At 41.4% G+C, this 18,656-nt stretch overlaps 2 protein-coding genes and 1 long non-coding RNA gene across 5 annotated transcripts in view; 1 reads left to right on the forward strand and 2 right to left on the reverse strand.

The window, feature by feature from the left end:
- The window catches only part of SLC26A5 (solute carrier family 26 member 5), a 38,123-nt gene extending 29,998 nt beyond the window's left edge, over positions 1 to 8,125 (reverse strand). For both annotated transcript variants that reach the window (XM_062581804.1, XM_062581821.1), the window contains exon 1: positions 8,002 to 8,125. The gene's annotated coding sequence lies outside the window, so the exon portion shown is untranslated. The remainder of the gene's footprint in view (positions 1 to 8,001) is intronic.
- A 312-nt stretch (positions 8,126 to 8,437) lies between these two features.
- On the forward strand, positions 8,438 to 15,206 carry LOC134143672 (uncharacterized). Of its 2 annotated transcripts, XR_009959159.1 has the most exons (4): positions 8,438 to 8,688; positions 8,766 to 8,965; positions 13,419 to 13,520; positions 14,871 to 15,206. It is a non-coding gene; the product is annotated as an uncharacterized LOC134143672 (long non-coding RNA). The 2 variants fall into 2 exon arrangements; XR_009959155.1 differs by having other exon boundaries at positions 8,438 to 8,965.
- Positions 15,207 to 15,465: 259 nt separating this feature from the next.
- The window catches only part of RELN (reelin), a gene marked incomplete at its 5' end in the record, with an annotated part of 298,882 nt that continues 295,691 nt past the window's right edge, over positions 15,466 to 18,656 (reverse strand). Inside the window, one exon of the mRNA XM_062580854.1 lies at positions 15,466 to 16,589. Within this exon, the coding sequence (XP_062436838.1) occupies positions 16,493 to 16,589 (97 nt within the window). The remainder of the gene's footprint in view (positions 16,590 to 18,656) is intronic.

Consider the following 18,656-nt stretch of genomic DNA (forward strand, 5'->3'; position numbering starts at 1 on the left):
TTTCTTCAGATTCAAAATATTACAGGCGATAAAAAATTATGGAGTCATGAGAAGGGTATTGTGTACTTTAGTAGGCTTATAACTACAAAATGGGGCAGTTTTGTTCCTCTGAACGGCACACCCAACCCAACTAGTAGGTAGATTCATTGACTTTCCTATCTTAGGAGAGCAGAAAACCTTTATTCTGGTGGCTAAGCAGAGCTGCTTGCTACTTTAAATACTGGAAGCTGTGGGTGAAAAGTACTCGTACCTTGTGTTATATTAGAAAAATATATTTGTGCTGGGGAAACCTATGAACTGCAAAGTTTATGAAACATTTTGTATCTAAGTTTACAAGTAAAGGTGACTGCCATCAGCAAAGGACTGTCACTCTGTAAAATATGCTCTCTCAAAAGGATATCAGAAAGTAGAGTTACTGTAAGATCCATTCCTGGTGTCCAGACAGGCCAGACACAGAAATCAAGGAAGTTTTAAGACCAGATTCTTTCATTTATTTCAGTTCTCTCTGGCCTTATTCCCCAGTACCATATGCCCTTCCATTTATCACCTTTGAGTGATCCTAAAACCAAGCTGGAATAGAAGGGTTGAAGTCTTTTTTTAAAGCACAAAGCAGGTGAAAATGATTGGGTGGGGTCATAAGGAATGAGATTGCTTAGTTTCCTTGGGTTGTGCTCATCTTCCCTTTTCCTTCTCTACTACTCCCACTAAATCTATAAATGAATAGTAGGTTTAGATCTATAGACCTTCATGTAAAGCTTCACAGTTCAGAAATAACTTATGAACCAAACAGGATTTTCCTTGAGTAGGTCCTAAGTAAAGAAATTAACTCCAGGAGACATTTTTGTGAACCTCTGAGGAGGGGAAAAAACAAACAAACAAACAAACAAACACACCTCCCCACTCCCACGACTTTGAATTCCCACTCAGCCTTTAGACAGGCAAAATTTCCATTCTAATGCACATATAAAGTGAGATTACTATACGAATTCATCTCTTATCTACCGGCAGGAGCATAATAACAATGTGTGAGGTACAGAGATACTTATCTTAGAAAACAGTAGCAAAATACAACTAAAAAAAGATCATGCAACAGATAAGGGTTATTTTATGCTTCAGGTGCTTGCAAAAAAATAAAATACTTTAGCCTCTAACCATTTACTCCATGAACTAACGAATTCATTATCTGTTATGAAATAGCAATCCTGTGTTTGTTTGCAACAAGGGAATGCTTCGGGAGCATATGATTATTGAGGTGTTTAATCTATTTCACACAAGTCAAACATCTGGAGCACTTTGAACAGCAAAACACTGGTCTTTCCTCCTGTCAGATAGATAAGAGATGGCCTCCGTTTCCAGTATACACATTTTCACAACCATGTGAACCTATGGAAACATGATCATTCATATACCTGCTTTTTATGGCTTTAGTGACCTTGGTTTTGAATTTGCCATTCCTATCCCTATCACAACATTTCTTTTCAACTCACAAAGCAGTAGCTAGAGATAACGCAATCAGATAAGATAACAGTATGGTACCACGGCTGATGAACCCTCAGTCATGCTCAGCTCGACTAATCAGGATGTAAAGCCTTTTATGCAACCAGGATGTAAAGCCCTTTATGTACCACATGGACAGAAAATCATTAGCCAGGTGCTCATTTCCCTAGAGGCAACCTACTCCCCAAAATTTGTTGAAAGCCGTCTTCATTGTAGACATCCAACTTCCAGAGCAGAGGAGAGAACATAAAATCAAGATCACCACATATGCAAGAAGCTAACCCATAATGATTTTTACAGTCCACGTGACCTCAGTGAACCAATGACCTCCAGCAGCTGGACATTTGTAGTGTTTGCGACTCAAAAGAGCTAAGCCTGCCTGGCACTCTTTGTCTATCTTTTCTTGCAAAACGAAACAAGCAGACACCAAATGAGTGTCTGACGGTGCAGAGAGACTTTAAAGACAGACATGATACACCTTATTTAGTAGTGAGGCCACATAAAGAGCCCCCCCTTCTATGCCACAGACTGTTTCCTCAACCCTGTTTACACACACCACAGCCTCTCAAGTGGCTGCATCAAGCTAAAAATAAACCTTGAAGAAAAAAAAAAAAAAAAAAAAAAAAAAACAGAAGGCTATTATTTATGAACAGAATCATTTCAGTGATCATGTTTATAGTGCAAACCTCTCAAGTCATAGGACAGCTGAGGGATAATGAACCACAGCACAGCCATGGGAAGAAATGACTTGGTGAGGGAGAGGGGAGAGGAGGGGGTTAGGCTGAGTCTCAAGTTTTTATTTCAGTTTCACTCCTGAAAACAAGGCATGGCTACGAAGAGGTTGGGAAATCTCTCCAAGAATCTTCTAGCAGGGTTTCTTCCCAGCAGTTTCAGAAAAGATTTGCTGCTTTGCAGAACAGGCTACAGCCACTGCTATGCCTGAAGAACTATCATTTCTGACCAAGCCAACAAAGAACTTCAGCACAGGGTACATATTCTTTACTAAAGTAGTAAGGATAACTATTTTATCCAAGCTATAACTTCCTGCTTTTTTGAGGCAGAGGTTCAACTTCCCTATCAAGGTGAGGATCTCCATTTGAAAGAAACTTAGTTTTTTGGCAGCTGTCACTCCTACCTTATGTTTTCTGAATATGCCTTCTGTATGCTAAGCATCAAACCAAAGCTTACACGAGCAGTGAGTGGGACTTGACTTGTTATTGGTCCTGCTCTCATTCATGCAACTGCTGTTCGGTTAAGATCATGTTATCCAAGCAATAGCGTCTTCCTGTCTCCTATGTGCTTAAGGGTGTTGTCTCATGTCCTGAAGCTGATTACCAGCCAGTGGGAACGTCCTTCCTCAGCACGCTCATGCCAGGCGTGCACACACAGGTCATGAGTGTGCAGCAAACTGCCTAGCTGCCTTTTTCTTGAAATTAACATTCACAGCAAGCAGAATGAAGACATAAAGAAGCTTCCGAGATAAGTGGGAAGCTGCACAGTCCCCTGCTTTGATTGCACACCTTACGACTTCACATTCTTACAGTTGATGATATAGCTCACACAAAAAAGCACTATGAGGGCTGACACTCCTTGTAAACTGAAACACCAGCTGTCACAGAGCAAGCAAGCACAGCAGCCCTTTGTCTGTTCCCAACCGCAAAAATAACCCTCTAACCTTTATTAGCTTATTACTTTTTTAAAATGGCACCATAATCTCAAACAGTGCTACTACATAACATAGACAATATACAGAAGCTGCTTTGGACTGGCTCTAAGTTAGCACTTCACACTGAACACTTTCATATGTTAAAGGTTCTTTGGTAAAGAGTAGAGAAATAATAAAACAATCTAACTGGCTCTTGCCCTGGCAATCATACTTCAATCTGAGCAGCCTATTGAAGCACAGGATTTTCAGATTTGACAGGTCAGATCTTCATAAATCAATAGCATATATTAGGTAGAACTGAAGATACGTATATTCACTCTACGAACAGCTGTAAGAGAATAGCAGTGATCACCATCCAAGCATGCAGAAAAGTCACTCATCTTTATGAATTCTGTGTATGTGATATTTTAATGGATACATTTTCAGCTGATGAGTGACTTTCTTGCATGATAAATGAGGGTGTGAATCCTGCTACATAAAAACAAGATGCCCCAAATTCAACTTTTGTAATTAACTAGCTAAATCATTAATTCGATCTGGCCCTATTATGCTGGACTCCAACAAGGATGAGAGACATTGCAATCTTTGATTTCTGTCCACATGTTTTAGTCATAAGATCTTTTCTGAGAAGTCCTCAAAAGCCTCAGTCCACCTCAGAACCCAATTTCAATGAAAAAAATGAACACAAACAATTTGACATTTGCCCAGTCCAGATGTCAGAATCATAGGTTTTAGACCAATAGATTAATAACTAACAATCAGCTTAAACAAAACACACACACACACAGAATCCAGTAAAATTGGACATACAAAATGATAGGCAACAGTCAAAGCAGAGCAGCAAAACTAGGAAACTTGACCCATCATCTGTGCAAAATTGGCAACAATTCTTTACTGAAGGCTGGAGGAAGACAGTTAGTCCAGTCCAGTTAGTGAAAATACAGATTCATTGTCAAAAAACTCTCCAGGTAATCATACTATTGTCTGTCACATGGAAGGTCTTGCCAGCTTGCTATTGCACAAAATGAAAGAAATAGTCAATGCAAGTCTTGGAGAACAGCAGTCTGAGTTGCTGCACAGGGTAATTCAAATATGTATTCTTATGATCACTAACAATACCTAGATCTTATTAATGTAATCAACTCCTGAAAATCACTTAATAGCCTGCACAAACTTACAGTCCTACCCCTCATAGCAGGGATCTCATGGAGATACTTGACATAACTACAGATAAACAGAGACATTGGTATTACATGGGCACATGTGAAATAGTTGGAAGACCTGGATTTTTCTGCTGATGAAACACTTCTGAAGAATAAAAAGCTATATACAACTTCTTAAAAATTGCAAGTAGCAGATCCTGCAGCGGTACTAAGAAACACTATCAAGACAGTTGACAATCTAGTTGGACAACAATTCTAGCTGGCTAACAGGAAATACACCAAGATAAGGAAAGTATTTATTTCAATTACGTTTAACTGGGATATCAGAAGATCATATTAAAAGAAAGCTTGACAATTTTTAGGTTCAGCATGGTCTTCTGGCTCTGAAAGTTATCAATCTACGAAACTATCATCAGATAAAAAAAAGAAACATGTGCTTTAGGAAAACAGTTCTTCTATGGAAAGATTCTATCAACAATATAATGTAAGAAAAGTTAGCAGTCAGCAGTTCATCTGTACTAGATTTGGAAGGAAGTGAATGCTGCATGATGGAGAGATGCCAGCAAAAAGACCTTTGTATAAAGCTATTCAGAGATAATTGACTCGTACGAAGCAATGCTGGCACCTGTGAAAACTACTGAACCTTGAGATGTTAAGTAAAGCAACTTGTTTCAGTGTTGGAGAGAAGATGGCTTAATTAGTAGACAGGAGTGAAAGACCCTGGCCTTTTCCCTGTACGCTACTGTTGGTGTATGAAGAATGAACACACAGCAGAAGTAACACAAGCTATTCCTAGGACTTTTGCATATTATGATTTAAATCAAATCCACATCTACTGTACATCCTCAAATACAGTGCCATCATTCCCTGAGATCAATTGTCCTTTCATTATTTAAATAAAGGTCAGCTCTGACTCTATCAGATGGGACAATAATTTGAGAAACTGTCTGGCTATCATTAAGAAGTTGTTAGGAAAATTACCATAGTAAATGCTTCAGTCACTGTACATTCACCTTGGGGACTAGAGGGCAGAGATACATCAAACCGTAATAGCTGCCAGAATAGCGCCAGACACAATTCAGGTCTAGTTATTTTCCCAAATTATTCTGTTGTGGTCCAATTCTGTCAGGTTTACAACACTGCATGTAGCTGCTGCTACAAAACTGGGGGTTATGAATCTTAGCTTGGTCATAACCAGCACAGTCAAAGTCAAAGCTGAGCAAACCAGCTTGGCTAGCATGGCTTGTGTAGGGGAGGGCTACAGCAGAGAAAACATGGAACAAAAAGGTATTAGAATGGAGGTTTATATTTTCCAGGGGAAAACTTCCTGGAAACAAAAAAGCAATGGGCTTTAGAATCAAGAATTGCTTTGTAACTACAGGATTGACTTAAGTAAAGGATCAGCCAAACCAAGGATCAGCCAAACCAAATGACTGAAAAGATACTGTGCTTCTCCAGGCAACCCATCAGCTACACAAAAGATTCAGTCACATTTAGAGGCTACAGCTCCAGTCCAAATAACAGTCTAAACAATGATATTGTATACTAAGACAGCAGTCTTAGTATACAACTAAGCAGATAAATGCATGCTTTTTTCATCCAGCTTTTCTTTTTCATATTATTAGCAAAAGAACAACGATGTTAAAACTTTGTGCTAGACTTATGCATCTGTGTTGCATGGTTTTAGTATCATGTTAAATAATAACCAAATTTCACATGCTTTTGGAATATTTATGCTCTAGAAACACTGCATCCCTGAGGACAGACTGTCCCACCTTTGAAGAGCAGTGTGCTAAAGATATGATTTGTACTGCAACAAAGGATGAGAAACTCCAAACTAATGGCAATATTTGACCCCTGCTTAGTGCCTTAGGTCTTAACATCTGTTGGCTGGAGCAGAAATAAGCTTGTTTTTTTTTTTTTTTTTTTGTATGCTCAGCCATCTTCACCATACTTAAGTGCAAGTATATTAGCCTTTAAGCAAACTGTTACCCTATACACAGGAACTTGTACCATGTAATCAAAAAATAAACACAGTTAACTCAGAACAGATTACTCAGGCAGAGGAAGTATGGCTTAATGATCAGAGTCCATGACTGGAAGCAGCATCAGACCTTTTCCTATTAGGCTTAGGACTTTTCCTCACTGAAGGATTGTTCCAGTTCCCCCTATAAAACTCATCTAAGTGTAGTGAAGCTTTTAACTCAAGATAACCAAGTTATAAAACATCAAGTGTATACCAGGTATACACTGTCCTAAGTGGATATGTTTTATCAGCTACCAACAGCTGCTCTGCATGGGCAAGTCCCAATTTCTAGTGCATTGCAAGACAATTCACAAAATAGTTGAGTTTGGAAATACTGCTAAATGCAGTATGGAATCAGAACGCTTGGGAGTGCATACCCCAAGTATTTCAAAATTTGATTACTACAACTTGAGGAAGGCCAGTATGAGTTGATGCTCATAGAGTTAATACAGGGCAAGTCATCAAAGCATGCTTGCTGTTTGAAGTTATACAGTTAATTACCTTAGTTTCTGCATGTCTACAGCAGCTAGTAAGATAGCAGATTACTTATGAAAATTCTGTAATATAAATTAAAACATCTGCTAAATCTGAATGTATTCTATTAAACATTTAGTATAAGGCATCTTTAAAGGCCTTCTGGCAATTTTATCTTTCTTGGTGAATATTCTAGCAAAAAAAGATCCAGTGGCTGAAACTGCTTTGTAAAGTCTTGAACCAACTCTGTGCAACTGATAATTACAAAGAATTATGAATGTATACACTCTGCCAAGTCATCATTTAACCGTAGCAGTAATTGCTCTGATCTTTTTTTATGACTAGGATGTCTATAACTGCCTGCTGCAATAGCCCTTTAAGTTATCTGCAGTTTTGAAGCATCCTGACAAACTTTCTATCATATGCCAATGTCAGATGCTTAAAAAGTTTTGCAATAGCAGTGTGGGCGCTTGTCGAGCAGATTTAAGAGTATTTACTTTTATGGTTAGCTTTTCCTAGTTCCTTTCACTGATCCCTTCTAAGGGGTTCAAAATGTTTCCACAATTTTTAGACCAGAAGTTGAAAAATACCGATGTGGGAATAACCATAACCCTATTCCCTACCAGGAAAAAATGGGAAAAAACCCCACAGTTTAGTGAAGCGTTTTGGGAAGGTTGTGAAGATCTCTGGGGTTGAAACCACCAACGAAAGGCAAAGCAGTTGTTTCTCGGCACTACGTTATTCTCGGGCAGTTTCTCAGCCCTGGACAGCCGGTTTGTGGCTTAGAGTCACTTGGCGACAGCCGCTAGATCAGGAAATGACTGGTCTCCCGCCGCGGGGACCCTCCGCTGCTTCCCCCTTTCGCTTTCCCCGACGAGCCTGCCGGGGAGCTTCGGGGGCTTCACGCTCACCGGCAGGCCGGGAGCCTGTCACGGCGCGCCGCAAGCGGCCCCCGCCCTGCCCGCTGCGGAAAACGCCTCTGCGACCCGCGCCCGCGGCCCCGCAGCGCCCGCGGCCCCGCAGCGCCCGCGGCCCCGCAGCGCCCGCGGCCCCGCAGCGCCCGCGGCCCCGCAGCGCCCGCGGCGGGAGGGACCCGCGGCGGCGGGCAGCGCTGCCCGGCGCCGCCGCCGCCCCTCGCCGGGACCCCCCGCGGCCACCCCGCGCGCGGCGCTCACCTCCGCCAGCCCGGCCGCGCTCCGCGCTGCGCTCCCGTCCGCCCGCCGCCTCCTTCCACCGCCCGCCTGGCCGCGCACCAGCCTCCCCTCCGCGCCCAAGGTGAGCGCCAGGGGCGCGGGCGGCGGGGCCGCGGCCCCCGCCCACCTCCCGCCGGCCGAGGGCGGCCGCGGCCGCGCCTGGGACTCGTAGTCCCCCCGCCCGGCCCCCGCCCGGCGCGCCGCGGGCGCGGCCTACAAGTCCCAGAATGCCGCGGGCCCGCCCGCGCCCGGCGCGCGATCGCGGGGCCGGCGCGCGCCCCCGCCCGCGCCCCGCGGGGCCGTTGCGGGGGGCCCCGGGCGGCGCCTAACGGCCGTGGCGCCTGCGCCGGCGGCAGCCGCGGAGGGGGGCGGGGGGCTGCGCAGGCCGGCGGCGGCGGCGGCGGGGGGAGGCCGTGGGTCCTTGGGGTGGGTGCCGAGAAGTCATCTTTAACTGGCTGCGGAAACCGCGTTTGCCTGCCCGGCTCCCTGGGAGAGGGAGCGGGTCGATAACCGGTGACTGACAGCGGGGACGGGACTCGGGGGGCTACAGAAGTGAGCCCCAAATGTCGGCCATTCCCCAGCCTCCGGCTCTTCCCCTGCTATCCGGACCCTCGCGTCAGGTCTCCTGCCACCTGCTGCAACCGGCTTTTTTCCCCCGCTCTGCTCTCAGTAGGTAAAATAGTTACTGCTCCGCCGTCGCCAGGCCGAAAGTGCGGGTGAAAGCTTGTGCCTCGGGTCCCTTGCAGGACCACGCGAGTGATTCGGTGTGCTCTCAGCTGGGAGAAAAGCGGCCAAGAGCTCCTGGACTCTGCAATTCCAATGAGGAAGCCTTAATGCTTGTTTTTATAGCCTAAAATCAATTTGAAAAAGCAGTCATCGATGCTTTGTCCTCTAACAAGTGTAGTACAGCAGACTTCATACACAGACGTGTTCCAGTTGTGTAAAGGTAAAAATACATCATATTGATTACACACTTCAAGACCTTTAGTTACACAAATGTTTGTTTCTGAGAGGAGTAAATTTTTGTCGCCTCTGCTGTTTGAGAACCACGCTTGTCCGGCTGGGCCTTGGAGTTCGGACCGTCAGTCGGACAAGTGACTGGACACAGTGTTTTATTTATTTAGGGATACTCTGGGGATGTAGGTATCAAATTCCGTGTGAATAAACTGGAATTAGTGATTAAATATTTTCATAGATCTTTCAGTCTTTGATTTGTAAATGTTTCCTAACCCAACTATAATTCTCACTTGTGCTCAGCAGAAAATATTTTTCCCGTCACTCAGAATATTTGAGATTTTGTTTTTCTGTCTAGCACTAGCAGGAAAAAGTATTTTGAAAGGTTATGAAAAAAATTGTCAAAAATATTGTCTCCACTTATTTTGAAAGCCTCAAAAAAGGGCATTTTGGCCCTTATTAGATTTTTTTTAAGGGTAATGTAATTAAAAATTAAGTGCATTCCAACTGAAATACAATACTTTAAATTTCAATATTGTCAAAATAGAAAATTTCAAAGTCAAAGCATTAAAAAGTTTCATTTTAAATCAGAGGTTCATTATAACCAGTATTCTTCACAATAGCTTGTAACTAAAAGAGCATTTTGAAGGAAATACCCATTTCAAATGAATAGATTAAATAGGCCACATATATCAGATTTCATGTGGAATGGTGCTGGATGCCACTTTCTTCTACCAAGCTAGATAACTGAAGATCCATTGAGAAAGACATCTCCTTTCAGTCAGTCTCTTCTGAAATCTTGTGTGATAGATCAGTTTATCCAGAAAGTATTTTTTTGACCTCGGGCATCCATACATTGTTCTAGAATGCAGGTGTAATTAGCTTATGCAGCTGTTGTGTCATCTTTGATGTACTGGAATTCTGAAATGCTTTATTACCAATTAAGCATATATTGCAGTAATTGCACACACACACACACAGATCTGTGTGTGCATGTCCCACACAAAGAGAAGGGAAAGGAGAAAGCTTAAAACATGACAAGGAATAGCAGTATAAGGATTTGTTGCTAGAAAATTCCACAAAGATAAATCATTTTGAATGCTACAGTAATACACACTGGGGATTATGTTAAACTAATTAAATACAATGGTTATATTTAAATATATGAGCTGGAGCTGGTTTTAATTTCTTGTGTACATTTTAGCATGATCCATTGAGAAGGTTAATAACTCATTTCATTACTTCTTTCCAGCATTGTTTAAAATGGTAAAACATACTTCAGCAGTTCAGCTCAGAGAAAAGGGCAGGGATTAATAAGTGTGGAACTGGAGGAAAAGAGAATTTTTAGTCAAAACAAAAAATGGGAGTGGAAGTTAATAGAGAATAAATAATGTGGACAAAGGGAGAGACTGAAAAACCACCCATGGAGGATAATTGTGGGAGATCAGTTAATGGCACACACACACCACTTGAGTTGTGTGATGACAAAGCGCTCAGTGTGAACTTCAGCAGCTCTTGCAGCTCGCAGGGGAACGGAGCAGCAGGAGCCATTGCTCTCCAGCCACGCAGGGAAAGCTGTGAGACACTGTCAGAGACCAGACTTGTTGCTCGCTAGGCTGGCTGGCCAGTCATCGGACCTTTCACCTGTGAGCTTTTTGCTACCTTTCTCTTTTCCTCTCTGCCCCAAGATAATCACTGATAATGAATAAATATATAGGAGTTAGCTGGGGGGGCTGGAGATTGTGGAGAGTTTGACAATTCTGATTCTCTCCTTTGGATGGACTTTCCTTATGGGACAGGTAGCAAAGCCACCAGTCCAGCCTTCCCAAAATAGCAAGCTGTGTCAGATGGGCTCATCCACTGGGTCACTCCCACCCTCACCCTCGCTGCATTCAAAATTCCTCTAATAATGTGATAGCTTTCTAAGGCAGAAGAAAAACCCTATATATATCTTTGTCCATGGAGTCTGATGGAAGTCCTAGGATAGGTCAAAAAGCTCAATTAATAAATTTGAGATGGACATTTAGTGTGAAGTAAAATGCATTTAGGCTGACAGGATTTTTCCTGCTGATTTCAGTGGCAGTTGACTAAGTTCCTGAAGTGCTCCTGTTAATTAGTTACTACCCATATCCTGTACAGATACATTACTCATGTCAAGCTTTATTGTTGTCTATGATATTGCTGTAAATATTTTTTAGTAGACGCCCAGCAGTTCCCTTCTCACCATGAGAAGTTCCTTAAAAATGTATATATTCATAGCCTTTAAAATGCCCCATAAGAAAGATGTGATTTTAAATGAACCAAGTTGAATGTCCATTGGATTATATGCTGTTGTGAATATAAACTAGCTGAACTGCTTTGCACATGCTGTTCTAGCACACCTTGAGCAATCTGCTGATCAGCAGAGAGCTAGTACATACGCATACAGTCAGTGTGTAGGGAAAGGGAGGCCTGGGAGCCGACAGCTCGTTGCTGTAGGATAAGAAATAGTATACTAGTGCAGAATAGGCCCCGCTGGACCTGTCGTTGTCTAATAGCTCCCAGAGTCCCACTTGGGCACAAAAGCAATCACAGAAGTAGTCTTGCCCTCTGAAAGAACTTCTTTGCCGCTAACTTTTTCACAGATCTTCCTTGATCAGCCCAGCTCAAAAGCACAAACCACATACTTTTTTTTCTAAAGCAGCATTAAAAACTTGTTTCCTTCCAAATGTGACAGAAATTCAAACTATAAACCCGGCAGTTACGAACCTCCTCCAGCACAGGAATGCTGTTTCTACTGGGCCCCTCCTTGTTGGGTGCAGGTTTAAACTATTCCCATCAGGCTCTACAGAAAATGATTATGATAATTAGGCACACACAGGCCTAAGACCTTAGGCTGACTGCCAGGTTTGTTTTTTTCAGGTCAACCAAGAAGAACATGAAGAATAAAAAAGCAGCAACCATAAATTAACAGTAACTAAGGAGAAGGCAAGGCAGCTCCATCTTCCACAAGCTGCTTGTATGACTTTGGCACCCTCATACCTCACAGACATTTCTTACAGGAGCAGATCCCTCACCCACAGAGCAGGTGCTCCATCTGCTCTCTCAGAGGAGATGTGCTGCTGTCCTCAACTGCCCTTGAAGACCTCTTTGAGGCTATGCTCAGATAAGCAAGCTCTTTTACTGGTCTAATTTGGTTTGAGGCTCCCTCAACAGCTCAGCACTAAGGTAGCTCCCCTGTATAGCTAGCTTGTTCATGTTTTTCCAGTGAAGAGTTGTGTTTAGCACAGCCTTGCTGCAGAGTGGACTTGTGTGTAGTTTGCCTGCTGCATGTCGCTGGCTGAGCACTTCTCTTTGGGTGCCTGCTGCTGGCACCAGGCTGCTCAGAGCAAGGACTCAAGGGCTGCTGCTGAGCTTTCTTCAGTGAGGCTTATAGAGCCTTGCAGCATAGATAATATCCAAAATCCATCTCCCACCGACAGAGGTGACACTGTAGCAGCATTCCTGTCCAGTGACATTTGCCTGAATGATTAGCAAGTAAATAAAACATAGTCTATAAAGCCAAGTTAATTTTTTCCTACAGCGGCTTTGGTCAAGTGACAACAGCTTGACAAGTGTGCTCATGTGCCAGACTGCTCCTTGGCACTTGAAGACATCAGAGGGAGTCTCAGGGCAGGCCTATGCAGCCACAAAGGTCTCTGGAGTGAGCTCACTGTTTCCCTCTGCTCCTCTGGCCCCCAAAGCAGCAACTAGTTTCAATTCCTTTCACAGCCTCCTGAGGACTGAGGTCTCTCTCTAGAAGAGTAGCACATAATTGCTGGCCTGGAGGAGTGGTGGGAGCCCCTGGCCTTCAGAAGCCGTGTTCCTGGGTGAAAAATGAAGCTGAATGAGGCTGGCAGAAAGCCCCAATGTGGGGCTCCAGCAGCAGGGCACTGCTCTGGAGGAGCCAACACCAGATTTGTATTCCCAGCTGTGAGGCTTGTTGGTGTTTCTGATCCTTGTTTATGGCTGTTCTTATATCTTTCCCCAAATCTTCTCTTTTTTAGACTAAACAAACCCACTCTCTCTACTTGGAAGGTCATATTTTAAGGGGCTTGTTTCTTCTGCTGTACTCTGTAATCTCTCCAATTTGTTTACATTTGTCTTTAAGTGAAGTGCTCAACTGCTGGTAACTGCAGTCTGCTCTACCAGCACTGACAGCTGTGCATGTATTTCCCATATTTTACCGTAGATACTTTTATTAAAATAACTCAAAATGACATTGTTTCTTTTCCCTAGCAGCTTAATGCCATTGATTCTCTTCCTGTAATAATTCTTGCTGATACCCAATTTGCTCTTTGACAATGTATTGTTCTTTATTGGTTTTACTGTGTTATTTCCACCCATTTCTCTAAATTGTCAAGTTCATGCAAAGTCTAATTCAGTTCTTCAAAGCATTTGTCATCTTCCGATTTCTTCCCATTAAGGTAACATTACCACCTTTGGATGAAGCAAGGTCAAGAGAAGAATATTCAGGCAAAATTATGAGAATGCAAATTTTACTTAGGATGTTCCTGGAACTCCAGCAGGTAAGAGTTTTGTCTTTCTGCCTTTATTTTTTTTATCTCTTTTATGGTCTCTACTGGAACATGGGTTAGTGAGCTGATAGGAAAAATGAAAAAGACCATAAGGCATAATAAAAGTATCAGTTTTCATAGCTATGCGTGCCAACATTTTATACCAGTAGATAAGCTTATTAGTACAGTTTATAACTATGTTGCTATTATATTCTCATTAATTATGTGCTGTGTCACCTTTGCTATTTTAACAGCTATTTAATGTCAACTGACTCATTGTTCTCAGTCATATGGGAGGAAAAATAAAGCAGTATATACAGAGTACACAGTATGCACATGCTACCTTGTGTGCTATGGAAATGGAAAAAAATATAAGCAAGAACTTCCTGGAATCTGGAAAGGGCAAAGAACAAAAACTTTGGAAACCACAAGTGGGATGATTTTCCAGAGAAAAGCTTATGCGCTTTACAAGTGAGCTCTGCTGAAATGCCTCAGTGGATCCCCCAGTAGTCATGATTACATATTCAAGAGAATTATCTACAGTTGTGAAAAACAGCTTCTCTGAATATACTAGTCTCTTATCTAGAATGTGATGAAGTCAGATTAATTGCCTCATCCTATGTATATTGAAGTCCTCAAAATAAATTATTTCCTTAGCAACACGGTAGCTGCCCACACACTTTGACATTGAAATATCAGCCATCTGTTGACATACTAGGCTAAAGAAAATGATTTTTTAGGAATGTTTATATCTTGCAATTTTGCTTGCTCAGTGAGGGAAACTATTATAATATTTTAAAATCTCCTGCCAAAATGTTACAGTATTATTTTTCTGTAATAACATCATTCATTTCTTCCCACTTTTTATCTGAATAGAGCATTTATCTTGTTCCAAGGATTGAAAGCACACATAGTATTCTCCAGAATACTATGTACAGTATACCCAGTACAACTGGGTTTGCAGCTGTGGGAAGCTGGACTGTTGCAGTAAGTTTCCAGTTTCTCCAAAGGTGTGTTTCGTAATTTTGACCAAGGCAATGTTTTGACCAGTTGATCACTGAATGACCTGTTTTTTTGTACTGCTCAGGTACCTTTGATCAAAAACCCCTGAAAACCTGAAAAAATTTGTAGATAACTGAGCATGGATTTATAACAAGCCTGTATTGGCTCAGGCCAGTTGCAGTCAGTGCCCAGATCTTGCTTTCTTGGGCATCTGCCCAAGATGTAAAAACACAGCAAGCATGCATGATACTTCTTTGTGATACCTTCTCAGTCTCACCACCCAACTATTACTGGTTCAGGGGTTTTCCTGAACATGTTGTGGTTTATCTGTTCAGCGACCCACAAAGATTTCTCTTCCAGGTACTTGTTCAATCTCGTCTTGCACCAACCAAGAGAAACTTTTTGCAACATCATTTAGCAAGGCCTGCCATGGATCTGGCACCCACTATGTGAAGAGTTAGCTTTTTTTTTTTTTTTTTTTGTGTGTGTTTTCAACCAGACTCCACATGTGCTGTACTGTAGTCCGCTGATTCTCGTAACAGACAGGTATCTGTTCTCAAATATTGACTTGTGTAGTATTCTTTGCCACTGAGAGGTATTATGCACATGCAAAGCTATGGATTGTAAACTAACACTACTATAGAGCTACGTAACATCTCTGTGTTGGGATATGCAGATAAAGCAAGTAAGAATGCATATTGGTCCATGGTCCGTTTTATTTCTTGCACCAATCCTGTTACACCTACATGTGGCACTGTGAAGATCTCTGGATTTGTGCTTGTAAGCACAAATGAGATTGTAAGCACACTGAGATTTTCAAAGTGCTATTGAGTATGACATACTAAATATTAAAAAAAAAAATCAATGTTTGCATTAGAATCTGTGTGTTTAGTAAAATAATTTGGTTTATGATTTCATTTAAAGCCTACATGGCTTGAAAAGTCTGACATCAGAATTGTTTCTTGACATTATCTTTATTGAAGCATGGATCTTTAGCTTGGTTCACCATAAAGTGAAGCATTTCATTTATGATAATAGACAGGTTAGGGCTATAGGGGCATTATAACGTTGCTGGTGTAGATACAACTTTATCAGAAGATACAAACATGACCCGCGATAGAAACAAACACCTAAGAGAACACAATGAAACATTCACTGTTTACAAATCACTTCATTACTACAGACACCAAATGGCAGTTACTGTAAGTAAATCAGTTGCAGAGAACTGACTACATTTAGACAAGGAAATGGGAACTTCTGTTTGGGGCTTCATCCACAACTGCTTAGTAGAAAAAAGTTTAATGTCAAGCATTCTTTTTGTCCACAAAACAATGCTAACCAACAGACATATCAAAGAATAAGACTGAAGGATATGTCTTTACAACTACTTTTGCAATTATCTTCTTGATTAGGTACTTTGATTTAATACACATTGTCAGAAGGTAAATAGCCCAAAAATCAGCAGCAAAATATTACAACAATAAAACAAGTAAATACAGTGCCAATGTGTCATGTTGTAGAAGAGAATACAAAGAGGACAAACAACGATAACTTAATCATATAAAATGACACAGAGCTGAAATACAGTGCACTTAAATATCTATGTGACAAATAATGTTAAATTCTGTACTTAGTATGTAGGTTTTTTAAACATAAAGTCTGAAAAGTCTTTGTGCTTAAACTTCTTTTCTTGTTAAAAAGAATTAGTTGCTTACTTCCAATACTGCCACTGTAACTGATATTACAACAGATCACAATTTTCACAGACACATCAACATTAAAACATTTACCTATGAGAAAATAAGTCACTTCTCATTAGTTCACAGTGCGAAAAAAGTAGTGTACACTCTGTCTTGAGAAAGGCTTTCAGTTATTCATCAAGCCAGTTGCAGAAAAGTCCTGATACCAAATGCAGTGCTAGATTTAAAGAATGGAAAGCAACACATCACATGTTGGGAAGAAAAAATAAATTTCTAGTTTCTTCATGGATATCGTCTAAGTGACCTTCGTCTTCTGTTGTAGAAATGCCTGAGCCCATGTTGCCGTGAAAAATTCATCATGTAATTTTGTTTGCGAGTGCTGTTAAAATTAAGGGGGAAAGGAGGAAGAGAAAAATGTCAAATTTTTAATACGTTCTTTAAATTCTTTCTGATCAGTGAGCTAGTGGGACAGATTCTTCTTATTCCTTGCATATTCTTTCAAGATTTGTGTAAAGCAGTGTAAAATGCACCTGCTATACAACAAGGTACAAGGCAATTGAGAGTCTGTTCCACTTTGCTTTTATTTACAATTCATTATCTTAGGGAAAAGTGAAGCGCTCTCAGCTAATTAAAACTTGTTCCGCCTAAGGCCAGATTCACTAAAGCTGTATGCACGCCATACCCTCTCAGTATAGGGCATTTCTGCACAGTGTATTAATACTCCAATTGTTCTTCTCTCTTAGAGCTTTATTTAGAGAACGGAAGAAAATCTTTAATCCATGATGTTCTAGTTTTACCATATAGGAAGTGAAGTATAACACTTCTATGCAGACTTAACATTTCCCTCCCCTGCCCCCCTCCAAATTTCAAAAAAGATCTAGGAAATAAACTGAACAGCGTTGTCAGTTCTGGCTGCAGCCCAGCTGAGGGAGCAGAGGAAACAGAAGGTCTATCCAACCTACCTGAAATTTCTACTTCTCCCATTGAGGGAAGAAAAAGCCAGGAGAGGGCAGCAATGTACAAGAGTGACGCCTAGAACCTAGGTACCTCAAACCTACCTAACTCCTAGATAGGGCCATGTCTCACCTTCAGTTTCCAAAGGGCAGAAACTTTGGAAATGAAGCTGTAACAGCTGTGTGGCTTCCTTGTGATTCTACTCATGGAACATACAAACTTGCATATAGCTTGGAGAGAACTGCATGTACAGCAAAACAGAGACTCTATATGTTATTGCCTGTGGCAGAGGACTGCTGAACAGCCAGAGCATTTCATCTAGCTGTAACTTTTCTTCGTCCCCTCCACCCTCAGCACATACACAGAAATACAGGTCCAAATAAATCTACAGCCAAACTACATTCAGAATTATATGAGAATACTTTGTATTACGTAGTTTTTTAAAAAGATGTCTCCTCTCAGACCTACTACTTACAGAGTGCTTGGCCAGCCATGTAAAGCAACTGAGACCTGGCTGTAAGAGACAGTCAGTGTTGTACACTGGGCTGTCAAGTCCCAGGATGTGGGAAAGAACTTTTGTTCAGAGCACTATTTTTAAAAAGAAAAAGGAAAGAGTATCACATGTTGCAAACAGACTCTAGAGTCACTTGAGAGCCCCTTTTTCCATATGGAGGAAATAGTATATTAGAATTCGTATATATGTAGCTGTAGAATGCAATTTCTCTCAGCAGAGTGGAGCAACATTGACCATGTAGACCCTGAAGACAGCTCCAACAGACATAAGAAGCTTCACCCAGGATGAGCTGCTGGTGACTCTGCTGCCTCATTTTCTTCCGGTTTCCAGGAGAAAGGAGCTATGAAGTCTCAGTGAGTCTGTACAGTCTCAGACTAATTTCTGCCTCCCTCTTCTAGTCTTTCCTACCCACTTTGGAGTATGGCCTTTCTAGCTTTGTCCTGCAGTGGGAAAAAGATGCTTGGCCCAAAGGTCTCTGCTCCAAAGGGATTGAATGTTACTAGGAGCCTCCAAACCAAGTAATCCACTGGATTTTAAACGTGATATGTGAAATACAGGCCAGTATTAGACATTACAGTCAACAAATCTTCCATTTGTAGAAGCAAGGCAGATTTTCATTTGTGATCTTTCTCTGTGAGTAAAAAGTGAATACTTATATAGTAATCAGTCATACTTTCCTCTCTGGTGCATAAGCTTATTTTTAGTGAATATGGCCCTTACGGAAAAGAAATAATTGCATGCTTTGCAAAATAAGTACGATCTCCCAGAAGCAATGATAGCTTTTGCTATATAACTTAATCTAAAGTTATGTATAACTTAATCTAAAGTTACTTTATATAATAATCAATGCTGTACAAAGTCTAAAGTTATGATAAGTTAATCTAAAAAATGTGTGTAACAAAATTATACCCTTTTTAACAGCTAACCTAGAACATAATTGTCTAGAATAGAATAAAAGCAGTTGTGTCAAAATCTAGG

This window comes from Rhea pennata, chromosome 1 (genome assembly GCF_028389875.1).
Source record: "Rhea pennata isolate bPtePen1 chromosome 1, bPtePen1.pri, whole genome shotgun sequence".
Lineage (NCBI taxonomy): Eukaryota > Metazoa > Chordata > Aves > Rheiformes > Rheidae > Rhea > Rhea pennata.